The following is a 20643-nucleotide window of genomic DNA, read 5'->3' as shown; positions in this document are numbered from 1 at the left end:
AGCTATGTCTATATCTTGCAGATTCTTTGTGCATAGTATCTCTAAGATACGGTGTTTCCTAGCCATTCACACAGCTAAAACTCTTGTCCAGGCTCTCATCATCTTGTGTCTCACAACGTCCTTCCCTCTGGCCTTGACAAATGCTCTCTTGCCCCACTCATATCCATTCAAAATGCTGCTGCAAAGATAATTTTCCTAGACCATCACTTTAACTATGTCCCCACATCCCTCTTTGTGTCCCTTCACTGGCTATCCCTTCTGTAACACATCAAACATAAATTGCTTGCCATCACTCTCAAGGCCTATTCCTATCCTACTTATCATTTCTCGTTGACTATAGATATATTAATTCCTGCCTCTGATGGGCCAATGATACCAGCTTCCATCACACATTTGTTATATTTTCAGTCACCTTTGTGCTTTCTCCCATTATTCCCCTCACACTTGGGAGGAACTCCCCATGAATATCCACGGAGTTACCTCATTATCCTTCAAATTCCTCCTTTAAAGATCCCGTTTCCCTTGAGGCCTACAAAAAACTTGACAACAGTTAGGCACAGGTGCCAGCTTCTTCCTGGCCCCAGGGATGCTCAACCCCCCACCCCACCTCTTTCTGCCCCACTCCCCTCCCAGTTCTGACCCCTCTTCTGAGCACGCCACATCCCCGCTCCTCTGTCTCCCTCCCAACGCATCCTGCATACCATGGAACAGTGATCACAGTGGGCAGGAGGTGCTGGGAGGAGTTGATTGGTGGGGCCATTGGTGGACGGGAAGCACTCGGGGTGGGGGGAGGAGCTGGCTGCCGGTGGGTGCTAAGCACTCACTAATTTTTTTCCACCTACAGTGGTGTGCTGAGACCACTGTCTACCATGGTGACCGATGCTGTCTCATTGTGTCCTTGTACTCATTCATTGGTCTGTCCGTATTCACCCATTGTCTCATGTCTTATACCTAGATTGTAAATACTGTGAGGCAGGGTCCATGTTTTTGTTCAATTTGTACAGCAATTAGCACAATGGGGTTCTGGGTCATGACTTGGGCTCCTAGGTGCTACAGTAATACAAATAATAAATAATGATTGTCTTTTTAATTATGACATACATGGCTATAGAAATAAAGAGTAATTACAAATAACTGCTTTTCAATATACCTTTAATTGAATTGAACTTTAACAGTGATCAACATGTTTTCTCAGCTGTTTAACTGACCAGCTGAACCATGTTGCATGCATTGTTGTAGCTGTGTCAGTCCCAGGATATTAGACAGACAAGGAGAGTGAGTTAATACATTTTATGGACCAACTTCTGTTGGTGAGAGAGACAAGGTTTTGAGCCACACAGAGCTCTTCCTCTGGTCTGGAAAAGGTACTCCCAGCATCACAGCAAAATGCAAGATTGTTTAGCATAGGTAGTTAGTGCATATTGTAAGGGACTGTTCAAAGTAGAATGGTCCATGAACATCTCTGCACTCTCAGCCATCTTCTTTCTCCAATATCCTGGGATCCACACAGCTACCACTACAGTGAATAAACTGAACTGTGACAGGCACAAAATAATACTGTTTCACTTCAGAGGAAAAATTCCAACTGATGGGAAATTCTGAGAGAGATTACACTTTCACGAACCATAACTGACAGTCTGGTATCTAAACAATAGTGCCATTCTATTTTTCAGAAATGTACATCGATAGGCAAATTTAATTTTTGAATGCGAGCAAAGCTTCTCAGCAGTGCTGTGTGAACTATGAGCTGTGAAAAATGTATTTTCAGCTATTTTCTTCTGTTAGCAAATTATCCATAATCAGGTTATTCAGATAATCTTAAGAAATTTTAGCATATGGATTGTTTGCAGTGTGCTCTCCCTGTGTGTGTTCCATATTTGTTGCACATTATATCTGAATGGTGACAAGTCACATAGCATTGTTTCTGTTCTTTGACTGGATGACATTTTACAAACATTAAGCTTTCCTTTCCTTTTTGTGATTTATCCACAAACATTCATAGTTGTTTGAGTCAATTATGTGAATAGTAGGAAGAGCCTTTCAAAATGGGCATGAGGAAAATGATTATGCAAATGTTTTGTGTCACTATTAGTGATTCTTTGGCTTTCCACAAACAACATGGGAATAAAGCACAACTTTCACTCTTGTAAATCAGCTAAAGGCTCATTAATAAATGAATAAAAGAGGTTGTGAATAGCATTAAAATTGCCCTCCTGATTTTAATTCACAAGGGAACATTGCTGGACATTTTTATGTCAAGCAAAGAGTTATACTGCCATTTCATCAGTATTTTTCTTCATATACTTCTGGCCCCAATGCTGCTAGCTGACTGTGTGGGCAGAACTCTGTCCATATGGAACAATTTGAAGGATTGGGGCTTGCATATTTAGCTACAACGTTCACATGATTATTTCTCAGATGTGTGACATAACTGAGTAGTGTAGTCTAGACAAGGATTACAGTCTGAGAATCAAGATTTGGTCAATATCTCTTTTTGTGAAAAAAAATTTTCTTTTGAGTATACTTTTCCCTTGGTGAAAGTAAACATCTATTTTAATGTGTTCAGTGCCCTAGTAAACTCCAGCCACAGTCATAAGTGAATCCCTGGTCATTTGTAGAAGCAGCATTTATATTCTTCTATTAAAGAAACACTAAGCAGTTGTATCCGATGAAGTGAGCTGTAGCTCATGAAAGCTTATGCTCAAATAAATTTGTTAGTCTCTAAGGTGCCACAAGTACTCCTTTTCTTTTTGCAGATACAGACTAACACAGCTGCTACTCTGAAAACTAAGCAGTTAATAAATGTATCATAAGGCCTCCATTGCACTTTGTTTCCCTGATAGCAAGGATGTGTTCTGGCTGTAGCTATAGTATTCTACACAGCAAAGATAAATGGGATTTCATAACTTGGCATTGGGGGAAAAGTGAGGCTAGGAATGATTGGATCTGCTTGGAGTCGGATAAGTTAACATGATAGCTCTGAGAAGCAGATCTCTAAAAACCATTAAGGACATTACCTTCTTGATTGGAGATTCAGAAACTGATACATTGCCTTTAGTCCTATTATGTTTTGAAACTTTCATTAAATTTATCCCATCTTCCACCTGGTCTTATAAATTGCTGGTCTGAAAGTAAATCATTTGTCATGGAGTGTCCGTTATGAGTAGATGAATCTTCAAAATAGCATTATTATTTCCTAAAGACCAGTCTTAAAAGCATCAGCCAAATATGAGCTGAAGTACCTTGCATTATTTTGACTTATTATTCATTGAGATAATTTCCTGATTGGCTTGTGCTTAATATGTTGAATTATCAATAGGAAGGAGAATTCTGATCCATTATTGGTTTTAAAAAAATACTGCAGCTGATGATTACAATTGGGGGCGGGGAATGAAAATAAACTTTAGTTTTGCCAAGTAGGCTCATAAATTCCTTTTTTGTAAAAGAATGAGTGTCTGATCACAATCTGCAAATATTACTACCATTGTGAAAAGATTTCTTAGAGGGAAAAGGAAAATTTGTCTTAGATATGATGTCTTTTCTGAGATATCCTGTTTACCAGTCTTTGCCTTAAGGGTTGGCTGTCTCCACAGAGATACAGAGGTGGTTGAAACTGCCAGTCATGGGCAGTCCTTCCTGAAAGAACCACAGCTTTAGCATTACTTTTAAGAAAATTGATCATATTTTAATCACTGAATGACTCTTCCTTACAGAATATAAGATTGCATTTTACAGCTCAAGGGTGCAAATCTGCATATACATATTGTATAAATAATGACAACACAACATTCGTTTCAGCAATTTACTATGTAGCAAATTACACATTCCTCTAAAGTGACATATATATATATAATAGTAAAGCTATGAACTTTCCTCTTACAAGTTTCTCCTCCATTCAAAATGAATTAAGAGAATGGTTCCATCATGATCTGGGGATGAGGGGAGAAAAAGGGTTTTAAATTATTTATTTCGTGGGCAATCATTGGGATTGTGTCTGTGTGTGTGCAAAATATAAAAAATCCCAATGATCAGTCATGAAATAAGAGGAAAGTTAATTCCTTTACCAGGGTTTAGTTTAATTTAATTTTAGAAAGGACATTTTGCAATCTGGATCATCATGAGGATCTTAACTGCAATTAGCAGGAGAGAAGGCTGTGCATGTTTGTTAGTGGGCACAACTTTTCCCTGTTAGTAAATAGCACTGAAATCTGCTGTAGAAGGATAGGAGTACTTGTGGCACCTTAGAGACTAACCAATTTATTTTAGCTCACGAAAGCTCATGCTCAAATAAATTGGTTAGTCTCTAAGGTGCCACAAGTACTCCTTTTCTTTTTGCGAATACAGACTAACACAGCTGTTACTCTGAGACCTGTAGAAGGATAGTTATTGAAGGGAAAGCTTCAAGAATCCAAAAGAGTAAAAGGGAAGCATTTTTTCTAACAAATAACAGTAGCAAGGGTGAAATCCTTGCCCCACTGAAGTCAATGGGGAAACTCATACTGATTTTCATGGAGCCAGGCATTCATCCCAAGGTCTTAACAGTGACTGCTGGAGAACAAGCTGGTGGAAAACACTGTGAAGCTGAAGAAGACTACAAAAATTAAACAAAAGAGCTGCCACAGTGCTGTTATTGGCACAGTTTTTCTCTGGCTGGGCTTAGTGCTCCGCATGAGGAAAGGGGATGGAAGGATAAGAGAGGTGTTTTGTCTGTGTTAATCACAGCAGGCTGACCACTCTGTAACTAGACCTACTTGAGTGTGTCCATCTCATGTTTGAGCCCCAGGGTCAGACTGGTGCTGGTATACAGATTGCCTTGTGTCATCACAGTCCTTTGGTGAGTTGATTGTGTTCTTCACACACATGGTACTTGAATTGCTGAGGCTGGTTGGTGATGGCTGTTTGAGAAGAGAAGGAAATTGCTTGAGGACATGGTTTTTAAGGAAGGCTCTGGAAGAGACAAGAAGGGGATACTGGAGAGACGGGTTCAGGGAAACTGTTCTAGTGTAGGGGACAGCATTATAGAAGTGATGAAGATGAGAGCAGGAATAGAAGACAAAAGGGAGCTGAAGAGTGTATAAAGGAAATAAAAACAGAGATGTGATTCGTGACCATGGGAGAGTAAGCATGTAATAGCAAATCAAATAAAATATTGTAGTGCTTTGGCCATTAGGGGCTATTAGAATTAGCTTTTCGCTGGACTTCATTTAGAGCTGCATCACTGACCTCTCACTTCTCCTGGTTGTGCTGTCTCCCAGGATAGTTCATGTTGCTATGGAGCACCAGTCAGAGAGAGAAAAAGTGACACTGGAAATATAAAGGTTGCCCAAGCCACACCCTTAACTGTGGGAATGGCCTGGAACTATCCCACCAAAGACTGCAATCTCTTTAGATCTCCCAGGCTAAGCAGGGTTAGCCCAGTCAAGCCGTAGATTGAATTTAACAGATAATAGCAAGGTACTACTGGCTGTACTGGTTGCAATTTCATAAATGTGCTTCAATTCAGTAGTGAGCTAACACCCCAGCCTGGCATCGGAAGTGGAGGCACTATTCAGTTCTGTTTAGTGTCTCTCTACCATTTTCATCACCATGATATCACAGCACCTTGCTGTGTTGTGGGAGCTGTCCACTTTCGGATGAAATATAAACTCTCAGGTTTACAATATCTAAACATTGCAGCATGACATTTTGCAATTGTAGACAGCATTATGGGGAGGCAGTGTTGCCTAGTGAATAGAGGACTGCACTGGGATACAGGAGACCTGAGTTCTATTCCCACCTTTGCCATTAGCCTGCTGAGTGACCTTGTCCCCACTCCATGCTCCAGTTTCCCCATCTGTAAAATGGGGATATTGATACTTATCTCTTAGGCAAAATGATGTTCTTCTACACTACCTGTCCCACCACCATTGTGTGGTCATCCCAGCATTGTTATAATGGTTATTATATTTCACTCCAGAAGTGGCTGCATTACGCTCATGGGAGAAGTGATCATTATTATCAGATTAAAATTACTAAATCAATAAATGCTATGAAGGTGGTAAAGTTTGTTCATAAATGGATAAGGAATAATTCAGTTACTGAAAACAATGCTTCACACCTTTCATCAAGGGATTTCAAAGTACGTTAGACAATTCACCCTCATGACAACCCTGTTAAGGAGGTAGGTATATTTGACAGATGGGTGAATTGAGGCACAGGGTTGAGGAGCAGAGCTGAGACTCAGAAAAAGAGGAATCCAGTCTCAGCTCACAACCCAGATAATAGCTCTCTTCCAGTCTCAAAGTTCATCCATGTTTCAGCTACAGTATGAAGGTACTTGGCTTTGCTTTATTGTCCAACATATGAACTGTTCACAGGGCATTAGTGGGACTGATAATTTAAGCAGAAGTAAACTTGCAAATGGTTGCAAATTCTGACAAGGGTTTATACTCCATCTCATTAATAAGTATTGCTCCACATTCATGGTGGTTTTCATATTCCAAGGTATGACTTATGGAGGATCTAGTATTTGGATTTCTCCAACAAGAAATACATACAGAGGAGTTTTCCTCATTAAAGCAGTCCTTTTTTTTACTGTAAACACCTTTTCACCTTTTGTTATCCCCTTCCAAATGGCACAAGTATTTTCTATACTGCTATGCAAAGGTATTTTCATCGTACAGTATGATAGAAATCTGATCTAATGATTACTTGGCCCCAGGTATTGACTACTAACAGATTAGCATTGAAATCTCAGCCATTTATTAATGAAACAGTTACCTGTCTCTGCTGAACTGTGAAGTCTCTCTGGAGTTCCTGTGTCAGTAGGGATAAGCATACACCTCTAATGACTGAGTGCTGCATTTTTATAGTGCCTTATGAGTGCAGAGTACTATACAGTTAGCAACTAATTAATCCTCGCAACATTCCTGGGAGATAGGTGGGTATTCTCGTTTTACGCATGGGGAAGTCGAGACAGAGTTTGATGTAACTTGCCCAAGGCTGTATAATAAATCAGTGGAAGAGACAGAGTCATAACCCAGGGTTACCTGACTCTCAACCATGTCCTCCTCATGCCTCCAGACATCAGGAAAATAGGAGTGACCATACCAGATCAGACAAATGGTCTGGTATCATGTTTCCAATAGTGCTTGGTACCAGATGATTCAGACAAAAATCATGAAGCCCCCATAATAGACAATTATTCAGGAACATGTCTAAGACATTCGGGGTACAATCCAGACCAATGAGGTGTTGTCACACATGGTCTGCAACCTTGGTACTTCACAATGCTTTGCTTTTGTAAATTCCAACTTGGGTCACTCACAATCAGCCTATCAGCATGCAGGTTACACCATGAGTGTTTGTGTATAGCCACAGGCCTGAGCCAGCAACTCTGACCCCAGCAGCCTGTCAGCAGCACACCAGTCACACTCCAGCTTCCAGCAGCCTTGGTTACTACTTGTAGGGTGACCCCAACCTGCTCCCAGTTCCAGTTTTCCCCCAAAACACGTGTTCTGCACCAGCCAGCCCTCACTTGGACAGTCCAGATATTGGAGATCTGTTGCCTCTGTAAGAGATCAGTGTACAGAATTTTGCTACTTTAATGTGTTACCCACACAATTCAGTTTAATCACAGCACTGGATTAGTTTTGATTAAAGAATAAAACAAGTTTGTTTAATTACAAAGAGAGAGCTTTTAAGTGAGTACAAGTACAAGGCATTAAAGTCAGAAATGGTTACAAGAGAAATTGAGATAAAATGCTTTATGGTGATAAAACTTAACAAAGTAGACTTGGTTCAAGGAAAAATCCTTACCACATGTTCCCAGCAACGTTGCTGGCCAAATGTGCATGTCAGGATCCCTCCCAAAGTCAAAAGGCTTGTTCTTTTGTCATTTTAGATGAGAGAGAGAGAGAAAGATAAATGGGTATTTTTGCCCTTCACATTTATAGTCCAATAACCCTTTGAAATGCATTTTCCTGAGGCTTATGCATAGACAAAGTTCCTTCCTGCTGTGAGGATGGAAACATGGAGTCTTGTGGTGAAAGAAGTTGCATGCTGTTGCTTGCTATAATGCAGATTGACCTGTTTCTGCCCCACTTCATTGCCAAAGACTGGCCAATGACCAGTGATTGCCAATCAACTTTGATGACACCTGGGCAGAAGCGTCAGCTTCTCCTTTGTCTTTGAGAAACTGGCTTACCCAGACTTATCTGGTAAATATACTTCAGACTTCATTTCAGCTTATGTTTATAACTTTATAATTTTACATATAATGTTGCTACACACATTTCATCATGATATTATTGACCCATGAGTTATTAGTTTTCAAATGATACCTCACAAGGCATATTTTGTATAATGATTATTGCACTAGTGTGTGCAGCGTGAATACAGGGTGCATTTGGTCACAATGCCTATGCAAGAAGCTTCTTCCAATCCTCAGGCAATTAGTGATTGGTCTTTGTGCTGAATCATGAGAACTAATATCCCTTGTACTGGTATGCCAGTTGGGAGATTAATATATTTCTTATTATTCATCTGATCCTTACCCTCAGCTTTTTACTTTGATAACATTATTGGGTCTTTACTGAGTGGTCGCTGATTTGGAGGTTTTGCAAGGCATTATTTTCCCTTTGGAAGATAAATTGAAGACAGACTACGAGCACCTTGTTGTGTCATTTATGTGTTTACAAAATATCCTTCTTGCCTCGAACAGAAATGGCCAAAAATTCACACAAACAATTCCACTTGCAGAAATCCCAGCTAAGACATCACTGAATCAAGTCCTGTTACCAAGAAACAACTCCCTTTGCCCTCACCCTTGGTCTATGTCCCTTTGCTTTTAGCACACTGTTCCATGCCTTTGCCTTGTAATTTTTACCTGGGAAGACACTAACTTTTGCACACATGGCACACAGGATCCCAAAATTATCCATGGTCTATCTAGTTCAGGTGGGCCTAGGTATTAACACCCTTTTTGTGCAGCTGCTGTGCTACACAGAGGAACCTCAAATAGGTCTGACTATTCCAAGTGTCCACTGGACATGGCTCATATACTTTCCAGAAAAAATGTAGTGCATAACCTGTACAATTACCCATAATGACTAGCTATAACCAGCTCTTGTGGAGACCCTTTATACTGAGCTTTTTCTAGGGTAAGTGCCTTCTATGGTTACAAATAATTCATAATATGCATTTCATTGTAACACCTTTGTCATTACAATAACTTGTGGCAGTGATTTCCACAGGTTAATTGTGTGTTGTGGTTAAACAAACAAAATATTTCTTCTGTCACCAAGCCTTCATGGTTCACAACTGAGAATACCAAATTCAGGACAAACTGCTGAGAAATAGGGCAGACACACACCAAAACTGGTGGTTATTCTTCCATGAGTTATACCAAACCAGCAACCAAAGTAAACTTTTCTCACCGCACTGGCTAATAAGAAGTCAGCAAAGCAGCCTCCTTAAGTATTCCAGTCCTGGTTCAACACCCAGACACTAGACTTAATGATGAGTGGTCTACATGGTCATATTTTAATCGGATAACATCACACCCCCAATGCAAAACTGATACAAAAAGGGGAGTCCCCGGATACTGCTGAATGCATCATAGGAACTTTCTGTTCTTGGTCCTGTATTACTACTGCTTGGATTGCTCTTGCAGTATAATTCTTGTATGTCTCATGTGATCTTGCCAAGAGCTAAAGAAAATAGCTATCCATACAAGCTTTTGCAAATGTTTGGAACCCAATTAACATCAAGTCAAAGTAGATATTAATGTTCTCCACATTGTAGGAATCTTGGCATTTAGCCATGAAAACAATGTGAAGGTGTACCTCAGTTTCCCTTCTCATACAGCACATCAGGTGTGTAATGTCTTCTCTCCTGTATACAGTTTCAAGACTGGTTACAGGCACTAGCTGTGCAATGTCAGTATCATCACAAAGCCCTTTAACATAAAGTGTGTTTTTATGTATCACTCTTAACGTGTTCAAGGGTTTTGCCAAAAGATCAGGCACATGGTACATTTTTACAGTTTTTGGTATTAGCCACAAATTACTTACAAAAGTTAACATTAGCATTAATATTAACATCAAATTAATTACACGTATATATTTACAATCGTTTTTGTCATGCCACATCTTTCATTTAGATACACCATTTTTGAGGTCAGTTTGTTCAATTCCTTTGGGGTTTTGGTAGTTTAGGGTTAATCCATTCCTTTCATTTGAAGGATAAAGTTTTTCCCTCCCTCGCTGTCCTGGAGGGTCAAAATCTAAGCTCTCTTGTGTAACAGAATCCGTTTGTTGGCTAGTTGTGACCTCTCTGCTAACAGCTATGGGCAAGTCTTTCTCCGCACTGTCAGTAAGGTAATTTGCATCAACACACACTAGCCTGTTTATGTTTTCAGATCCTTAACCTTTACCAATCCCAAGGCTAGACTTAGTTTTTAAAGAGATACCATTCATTTTCACTAGCATGTTAGACTCAAGGTTCTTTTGTCTTTCCATTACCAACCTCTGCTTCCACATGGAATCAGATGTCAAGTCCACTAAGAGACTACAACACATATCCAAAGTGTCTAGAGATGAAAGTTTGCCTGCCATCCCCTGTATTCTTAAGAGATTAACTGCACAGCTGTCCTGCTCTGTAGTTTCAGCTACCCAGTCTTCCCTCTGAACCTGAAACATGAACTTTTACTCAACACATCAGTATGGAGACATTCATGTTCCAAAAACATTGTCTCCCCAACAAGCTAGTCAAGCACAGCCACTTGGTCATCATAGGGCTGTTCAAATTCCCTGACAATTTTCATTCCATCTGACACCTTCTCTACATTATCCATACTGGACCTTTCTAAAGCTGGGTCAGTGGATCCATTCACATCTGAGAAAGACTGGCAGTTAGGAACTGAAACTACCTCAATCAAATCACTTCCACACCCCTGCTTGCAAAAACTACTATGAGGATTCTTCTCCTAAGGAGCTTCTTTAAGCAACAATTCACCTTTATCTTGCTCCACAGAAGCATTGCTCTGCTGAGCCACAACCCACTTCTTCTGAGTTTCCCTTACACCCAGAATCATCTCTGGCACAACAGGAGGATTTTTATACAACCCCCTTCCAGGCAAGGTGCTACGCTCCACAGTTTAAAAAGTTACAGCCCTTCTTGCTGGCAACATGTAGGTTACCAGGCTCAACACAAACAAGCTTAGGGACCATCACCTCCTTGTTACAAGTTTCCACATTATCAGTGGGTAACACAGTTAGATTACCTTCATGCTTTCATTGTGCCCTGGCCATGATATCAACCTGGCTAAACAGAGTTGTCATATCTTTACTCAGCAACCCACTAGCAACAGGCAAAATAGAAGCACCCGAATCATCTGATCCCTGGGACTTTGTTATGACACTAACTGGGTGTGACCTAGTTACAATGTCATTCTCTCTAGCAGACACAAACTTAGGAACATTTCTTTCCTGGGCTTTAGTTAAATCCAGAACCAATTCAGGGGCAACTGATAAATTCTCAAGTAGCAAAAGCTGAGGAGTGTTTTCTGTCTGCTTCACAGACAAAGAGCTAGAGAGAGACACTTTTGAAACCGACACACTGCTATTCTTAACAGACAAACAATTGGATATATCCTTTCCTTTGTCCCAGCACCCACGGCTGATTTTCAGACATGTACTTAGAAAGTGGGACAACTTCCTTAACAGGCAAGTTGCCACTCCCAACAGATAAACTGCTATTCTCGACAGATAGTGGCTAATTATACTGAACTACTTTAAACAAATCACTTCTGCCTTGTTCAGGCTTACTTTCACAAGCTTTACTTGCCAACAATCCATCACCCACAAAAAAAAATCTACCATTTTCTTCCTCAATTAGGGCTTTAACTTGACCATCAATTTTAATCTGCACTAGAGAAACATTTTCCTGATCAATGAGTTCTCTCTGTGCTTCATTTAATTCCAGATTCACTTCTGAGATATTAGATAAACATTCAGAAACGTCATTCACATATAAACTTTTTTTTATTTTTTGCACAGACAAACAGCTATTTTCCACCTTCCCAAGCTTAGATACACCCTCTCCCTGGTCATAGTGTAATTGATTAAACACAGACAACTGCTTAGTCATACTCCCTCCCTGTTAGTCACAGATAACACAGAAGAGTCATATTCATACTCGCTTTGGGACTGGGTTATGACATCAACCTGATTAAACATATATGTCATGTCATAATCAAACATACCAACATTGTTATAAACTAGACTTCCAAGATGTTACAGTTTCTGCTGTTCTTCCATAGCTTTTTTTGATTTGGAGCTTAAGCCTGGCAGTCTCTTGTTGCATCTAGTGAGCCCTCTCCTCAGCTTGTTTGACTCTCACTTTCGCTCCTTTTTCCAGCAGGGCCAAGGTTTGCTTCTGTTGCATTCTGCCAGTCTTTGTTCATGTTCAAGCCACAGACTCTCTCTCAGGGTTTGCAGATTGATTAATTCTGCTAATGTCTTCTAGCTCATGGTCACTGATCTTTAACCTTTAAAACTCTCAATTTCAAATTTTAGTAGTGTGGGGTTCTGATCCAAAGCTTAATTGACCTGGTTCTGTGAATCCTAGCCAGACTATGCTACTGTCACTGTGCCTTCATCGGTCACAACCGAGCATACCAAATTCAGGACAAACTGCTGAGAAATAGGGCAGACACACAAAACTGGTGGTTATTCTTCCATGAGATATACCAAACCAGCAACAAAAGTAAACTTCTGTCTCACCACATTGGCTAACAAAAAGTCAGCAAAGCAGCTTCCTTAGGTATTCCAGTCCTGGATTCAACATCCGGACACTAGACTTAATTATAAGTGGTTATTTAAAACCAATTTCATCAACCAAAGGATTATTCTGATCCCAAAGGACAGCCAAATACCCAGGTCAGTATCTTACCCAATAATCACGGTATTGCCAATCCTTTAGTTTCTAATATCGAAAGGTTTATTTATGAAAAAAAAAGAAAAAGAAAGAAAGGTGTGAGTTAAAATTGGTTAAAGGAATCAAATAGACACACCATTTGCAAAGTTCTTGGATCAGACTTATAGCAGTGATGGAATAAACTGCTGGCTTGTTTAAGTCTCTGGTTGCTTACAAATCATTGGAAGGGCCTCAGTCTCTTGATTAGAATGCTCGCATTAGTACAAGTTCATCACAGGCCAGAGGCCTGAGCCAAAAGAAAGAGGGCAAAATGGAGATGTTTCCAGGGCCTTTTATAGCTTCTGCCAAGTGAAGGGAAACCCATTGTTCTCACTGTGGAAAATTACAGGTAACAAGACAGTGGTTGGAGTCACATGGGCAAGTCACATGTCTATGCATGCTTTGCTTAGTCATAGCAAAGGCCATAACTCTAGTTAGAATGTTCACATGAAAGTCCATTAAGTGCAGATAGGCATTTTCCATGGTCCATTGTGAATTAAGTGTTCCTCGATGGGCCATTTAACTTGAATAGTCCCTTCAAGATGTGCAGGCTAAGTACCTTGTGGGTGTTGCCACAGGAGCAAACATTTGAAATACAGGTACATAATTAATATTCATAACTTCAGATACAAGAATGATACTTGCATACAAATGGCATAATCATATTCAACAACTCATAACTTTTCCATTGACACCTTACTTGATACACTTTGTAAAAGATCTGTTGCGATTATATAACCGTGATAGCAACAATGATCTACGTGGTCATATTTTAATCAGATAATGTCACATCTTCATCATCAGTCTTAAATGTGTTGCCTTTTAATTTTATTGGGTTTCCCCCTGCTCTTCTATTATGAGAAGAGCTAAAGAGATGCTTCTGTTTGGCTGGTTTCTCTCGTCGAAGGAACTGAGTTTACTTGAGATGGAAATTCCTCCTACCAGATATTAAACTTTGGCTGGAACTTTCCTTGTATCATTCAACTTTGAGGAAGATTTCTGAGGTCAGGTCTACATTAGAAACTTTTGATAACATAATAATATCAATTGGGGTGGGGGAGTGCTTATTTTTACCACACTTCTATACCTAAAAAGTCCTAGTGTAGGCCCAGTTATGGTAAAAAAAAAAAAAAAAAAAAAAGTGCTTTTGCAACTATAGTCTATTTAGTTCAGGAAAATGACATAGAATATCAGAGTTGGAAGGGACCTTAGGAAGTCATTTAGTCCAACCCCCTGCTCAAAGCAGGACCAATCCCCAACTAAATCATCCCAGCCAGGGCTTTGACAAGCCTGACCTTAAAAACTTCTAAGGAAGGAGATTCCACTACCTCCCTAGGTAACACATTCCAGTGTTTCACCATCCTCATAGTGAAAAAGTTTTTCCTAATATCCAATCTAAACCTCCCCCACTGCAACTTGAGACCATTACTCCTCGTTCTTTCATCTGCTACCACTGAGAACAGTCTAGAGCCATCCTCTTTGGAACCCCCTTTCAGGTAGTTGAAAGCAGCTATCAAATCCCCCCTCATTCTTCTCTTCCGCAGACTAAACAATCCCAGTTCCCTCAGCCTCTCCTCATAAGTCATGTGTTCCAGTCCCCTAATAATTTTTGTTGCCCTCCGCTGGACTCTTTCCAATTTTTCCACATCCTTCTTGTAGTGTGGGGCCCAAAACTGGACACAGTACTCCAGATGAGGCCTCACCAATGTCGAATAGAGGGAACGATCACGTCCCTCGATCTGCTGGCAATGCCCTTACTTATACATCCCAAAATGCCATTGGCCTTCTTGGCAACAAGGGCACGCTGTTGACTCCTATCCAGCTTCTCGTCCACTGTAACCCCTAGGTCCTTTTCTGCAGAACTGCTGCCTAGCCATTCGGTCCCTAGTCTGTAGCGGTGAATGGGATTCTTCTGTCTTAAGTGCAGGACTCTGCACTTGTCCTTGTTGAACCTCATCAGATTTCTTTTGGCCCAATCATCTAATTTGTTGAGGGACCTCTGTATCCTATCCCTACCATCCAGCGTATTTACCTCTCCTCCCAGTTTAGTGTCTTCTGCAAACTTGCTGAGGGTGCAATCCACACCATCCTCCAGATCATTAATGAAGATATTAAACAAAACCAGCCCGAGGACCGACCCTTGGGGCACTCTGCTTGATACCAGCTGCCAACTAGACATGGAGCCATTGATCACTACCCGTTGAGCCCAACAATCTAGCCAGCTTTCTATCCACCTTATCGTCCATTCATCCAGCCCATACTACTTTAACTTTAACTTACTTACAGAAAAGAATACTGTGGGAGACCATGTCAAAAGCTTTGCTAAAGTCAAGGAACAACACATCCACTGCTTTCCCCTCATCCACAGAGCCAGTTATCTCGTCATAGAAGGCAATTAGATTAGTCAGGCATGACTTGCCCTTGGTGAATCCATGCTGACTGTTCCTGATCACTTTCCTCTCTAAGTGTTCAGAACTGATTCCTTGAGGACCTGCTCCATGATTTTTCCAGGGACTGAGGTGAGGCTGACTGGCCTGTAGTTCCCAGGATCATCCTTCTTCCCTTTTTTAAAGATGGGCACTCCATTAGCCTTTTTCCAGTCGTCCGGGACCTCCCCCTGATCGCCATGAATTTTCAAAGATAATGGCCAATGACTCTGCAATCACATCCGCCAACTCCTTTAGCACTCTTGGATGCAGCAGAAGTGGGGTTTGCCAGTATTGCAACACCAGGAAACCCTTTCTAAGACTAGGCCTCAGTGGCCTCATGTACAAAGGTGTCTGTTCCTTGGCCAACAGCTTGGGATCTCAAGAAAACTAGCTTGCAACTCCAAAATTAATTTCTGATCCCTAGATCTATGGTGATCAGAGGCAGGTTGGAGGACCTGAGGAAGGAGAATCCTTGTGCAGAAAGCAAATGGTGTTAATAAGTGGGAGGAGGCCAAACTGATCCTTTTAGCTTCTTTCCACACACTTCTGGATCAAGTTATTTGAAACTATTTTGGAGGCCTTTTTAATGGATTTTTTTTTATTTCTTTAAAACTCTGGTTTATTCATCAAAAATGATTTTTGTTGTTTCATTGAAAAAAACCTAAAGAGTTCAATGATTTTTTTTTTTTTTTTTTTGGTGTGGGGGAAAGAACATGTTTAGTTTTTTCTGCAGAGAATACATTATATGACCAATATATGGGTAACTTCTTGCAAAAAACTTGTCATTGGAACAAGTTAGGGGAATTTGTGATGGGGGCAAACACAGAGAGTGGGGAAAGATTGAGCAAAGGGGAACAGAAAGAAGAGAGAAAACTGAGTAGGGAAAAGGGAACTAGAGGCCATATGCAGACAACAGGGAAAAGGAGAGATGTAATAGATGTTATGGGGGCAAACAAATATGGAAAGAGCGAGAGATGAGTATAGGGAGGACATAAGAAGGGGAATGGGGAGCAGAAGCATACATACCACCAGTGATGTGAGCTAAATGACACAATTCTCTTAGTGGAGGGGTTCCTAAACTTGTTCTGCCGCTTTTGCAGGGAAAGCCCCTGGCGGGCCGGTTTGTTTACCTGCCACGTCCGCAGGTTCGGCCGACTGCAGCTCCCAGTGGCTGTGGTTCGCTGCTCCAGGCCAATGGGAGCTGCTGGAAGTGGCGTGGGCTGAGGGACGTACTGGCCGCCACTTCCAGCAGCTCCCATTGGCCTGGAGCAGTGAACCGCGGCCAGTGGGAGCTACGATCGGCCGAACCTGCAGATGCGGCAGATAAACAAACCGGCCCAGCCCACCAGGGGCTTTCCCTGCACAAGTGGCGGAACAAGTTTGGGAACCACTGTCCCAGTGCCCTCTTATGGCCATGGCTTTCTGTGATTTGCTGCAGTTTGGGAGGAAAGACAAGAGAAGAACTTGATTTGCTTTTTGTAATTCAGGGCATTTAACCTGCCTGCAGCTAGTGAGATGATTTGTTTCTGTCCTTATGTCAAAGGGGTGGGGGCGGAGGGGGAGATTGCTTTATGAATTCCGAATATTCTAGGCACTTACAGGGTGAATTTCCAGTGCACTGTAGAAGAAGTCATGCTCATGACTCCCACTAAATGTACAAAAAGTTGCTACATGTAAGGTTGCTGCTGACACATTTAAAAACACACAAATGTCATTCCCAGCAGAGCCAGAGTGATTGTAGCCAAGACTAAACATAGAAAATGTTCGCAAAGTGGGGGTTGAGTGGGACTGAAGTGTGTCTGAATGAGCAAAACTCTGTCTCTCTGTGCTGCCTATTCATTTGTAAGAGGAAGTTTTATTTATCGTTCAGTAGCTAACTTTGCCTTGCATGGCACAAATTCTGCTTCTCTAATACAGAGCTTTCCTGAAACTGGCATGAGAGTATAAAACCATGTCTGTTTAACAGAGCTTGCCTTTCCACTGGCTTATGAGTTGTGTGGTGGTCTTATGGTCTATGCTTAATATTTAGCCACAGAACTGGAATTTTTCCAATGAAAATATCCCCTTTTTAAATTAGCTTGTCCAGATATACTGATAAGGTGGCAAAATGTCGGTTTTCCCACACTTTTACTGTTTCCAACCTGAAAAGGGTGGGAAACTGTGAGACTGGGAAAATATTTTTCAGTTTTAACAATGACACTTTCACTTTTAAGTGGTAACACTTTCAGCTTATTTACTATTTTCTAGCTAATACAAGTTGGATAAGAGTCACAAAGCAGGGAAAAATCCAATTTCAAACCAACATATTTCAAAAAGTCTGAAAAATGAGAACAAAAATTCCACTGAATATTAGAGGATTTTCCTACCAAAATGTTTTTTTTAAACTAAACCCTGTTTTCTGATGAAAAAACATTTTGTCAGAATATTTTTGAACATCTCTAACAAACAATGCTGTTCTTAGGTGTATATATTGAGGTCACCAGACATACTGATGCAGGAAGGAAGACTCCTTCTTCATGATATGCTGACTTGTTTGTTGTTCTGGATTTGTTTGTTTTTTCTTATTTCAGATAGCAGCTGCACAGAAGTGTGGTTAAATGAAAGCTAAGCTTGAATAACAGTTTGCATATGTAACCCTTCTGCCCATCAGGGTTGGCAGCAACAAGGGCCGGGTTCAATATCTAGGGGTTCCATTCCAATAACACAATGCAAACCGGCTCGAGCCCCCACCCAGTGACCTGGGACAAATATATACCACCCCCGCTGGGCGCCTCCACGAGGCAATACTTCCCCTCTCGCAAGCACATAGTCTGAGTGTAGCAAAAGTCTTTTAATAACAGAGAGAAACAATGTGGCATTATGTTGGGGAAACACCACCAACAGGATTCATAACACAACCCATGAGCAAAAAAAACCCACCCCAGGCAAATTGGGGCATGCCCTTTTCCCTTTGGTTCTTGAGTCCAGCAACCCCAAATCACCCAAAGTCCCAAAAGTCCAATGCCCCAAAAGTCTCTGTCCCTGGTCAGGGCAGCCCCAGAGTTCGAAAGTTTATCTGCGGAGCTTTACCTCCCAACCTGGGTGGAAATGGGACGGGGGTAAGAGGCACCTTACGTGATCTGAAGCTGACCGCCCCATAGCTCCATAGTGGCGCTCCGCTCCGCCAGCCGCCCCACAAACTCCTTCGCTCAGCTGCGCTCCGCTCCGCCAGCCGCCCCACGAACTCCTTCACTCAGCTCCACGGCCCACAAGCAGCTCCTGCCATCCACACACTGCGCCGCATCGAACTGCTCCACAATATATCTTCAGGCTCCCCCACTACTTAACACAACACTCAGTGATTTCAGCTCTTAGGTGAATTCAGCTTATAATAGGGGAAGCCCCAGTGCTGGTGCACTGTCAGCCCAAAGTGAGCTCAGCAGCCTATAACTAGACTTCTAATGAAATCAAAATTAGCTCTGATATTCCACAGTGGAGAGAGGAGGAAGTGCAATTAGCATGTAAGACCCTCACCAAGGGGCCCATGCCTCCAAGTATTAATACTTGTCCCCAGCCTCTCTCCATTCACACAGTTTTGGAACCCATGACCCTTGCCTAGCGAGTGCTACTTAGTTGATGGTGAATCCCTCCATCATAACAAAAGGCCACGTGCAGTTCCAAGCACAGTTCCCATAATCAGGGTAATAACAATTTATTCTTCCTGCCCCAATAACAGAGACACTGGGGATCCCACAGCAGCCAAAGTGACCATTTGGGCAGCTATGGTCTCATTCTAGGCGTGGTGGGTGTGCCTATGCAAATGAGATCGGCCCCTGAAGTTCTTTTCCACAACTTGCCACACCTCACCACCAGATGTCAGGGTGGAGCTCATCCTGACACTGCTTACACATAGATTCCAGTTGAATGACTGGTCGACCAGTGTTTGTGTCTGCAAAAACTACAGGATTATCAAACACCTTCCTTTTTGGCAATAAGGCTTTAATTTCCTTTCAAATTGGAAGCATAATGGTCATCACAATTCATGATCAAAACATCCTGACAAAACTGTGCCTCTCTTAATAACATTTGTATTTTAAGGTCAACGATTTTTTCTTTTAGCCAAATAAAAGGGAATTGACTGAGATGCATGTTTCCAGTTTACTCACAAAATAACCAGACTCCAATTACAGATTATTGCTTTAATGTCAGCACCTTTGTCCATACTAATAAAATTCTCTTTATACTGCCGAAAGATACTTTCAGTGAAAAGAAAAGGAGTACTTGTGGCACCTTAGAGACTAACCAATTTATTTGAGCATAAGCTTTCGTGAGCTACAGCTCACTTCATCGGATGAAAAGATGACCCCATACCAGATAGCTGCAAATAGGGACTTAGTTTAAACAAGATACTGTAAAACTGTGTATAAATCACTGGTGTATGCAGCTACCCACATTGCTGCATCCTACGGAACTGAAAGAAACTAACGATCATATTCAGGGTCATGACTTGTCAAAGGGTCCTAGATTTCATTAATTTCTGCTATTCTGGACCCATCCCTATTTTGGGGACTGCTAGTGGTTCTTCTACAGTAAGTGGAAGTAAGGAATTATTACCATGTGTGCGAAGATCTGGGGATACTAGAAGTGTCACTGCCAACTCTGTTCCTCTTTGGAGTGGGAGATAATTTGAAGAATTACCAAAGCCTGTCCCACTGAAAGGAATAATAGTGAAGAACCTCCCCACAGGGGTGCTGTCCAAGGATGTACTGAATAAGTTCCATTGCTTGTCTTTGCCTCTTTGGGGACATTGTGAAATATAGAGGGAGCTGCTAAGTGTCTGGGAAGTGGATCAGAAGAAAAAGGTAGAATAATGCAAAATTTCTGGAGAATCTGATTACATTCATTGTTCAGAGTATTGCTGCTATGCTTGCATCCCTGTCCCCATGGATAAGGAGTAGCAAAGTGCTGCTTTTGTCAGAGTCCCATGCACACTTGCACTACTAGGAATGTGAGATGTGGCCTGATGTTTTTTAGAAAATGGGTTAGCTCAATCCACATAAGTTTCAATAACTGTCTGACCAATTGCAAATGTTCTTTAATTATTTTAGCCCATGTGTACTGACTCATTGACTTGGCAGTCTACAGTCATCATTTACAGGTGTTTTGTGGCTGCATGTGTTATAAACAGAGCACCAATAGACCAAGATATTTTTAAAAGCATAAGGAGATTTTAAATGTTTGCCAACATGAGAAAAAATGCTGAATATATATAAAATAA

At 41.3% G+C, this 20643-nt stretch overlaps 2 protein-coding genes across 17 annotated transcripts in view; one reads left to right on the top strand and one right to left on the bottom strand.

Annotated features, from left to right (window-relative positions):
* RBFOX1 (RNA binding fox-1 homolog 1) overlaps positions 1-20643 on the top strand; it is a 2420635-nt gene that overhangs the window by 487631 nt on the left and 1912361 nt on the right. The window lies entirely within an intron of this gene.
* Positions 11755-20643, bottom strand: part of LOC311526856 (uncharacterized protein) — a gene marked incomplete at its 3' end in the record, with an annotated part of 147313 nt that continues 138424 nt past the window's right edge. The window contains exon 5 of the mRNA XM_084640328.1: positions 11755-12138. Coding sequence (XP_084496454.1) covers positions 11755-12138 — 384 coding nt within the window. The remainder of the gene's footprint in view (positions 12139-20643) is intronic.

The sequence above is a fragment of the Lepidochelys olivacea genome (genome assembly GCF_965140295.1).
Source record: "Lepidochelys olivacea isolate rLepOli2 genome assembly, chromosome: 10".
In the NCBI taxonomy this organism is placed as follows: Eukaryota; Metazoa; Chordata; order Testudines; family Cheloniidae; genus Lepidochelys; species Lepidochelys olivacea.
The sequence above is the reverse complement of the archived record's forward strand: the minus strand, read 5'-3'. Positions and strand labels throughout refer to the sequence as shown.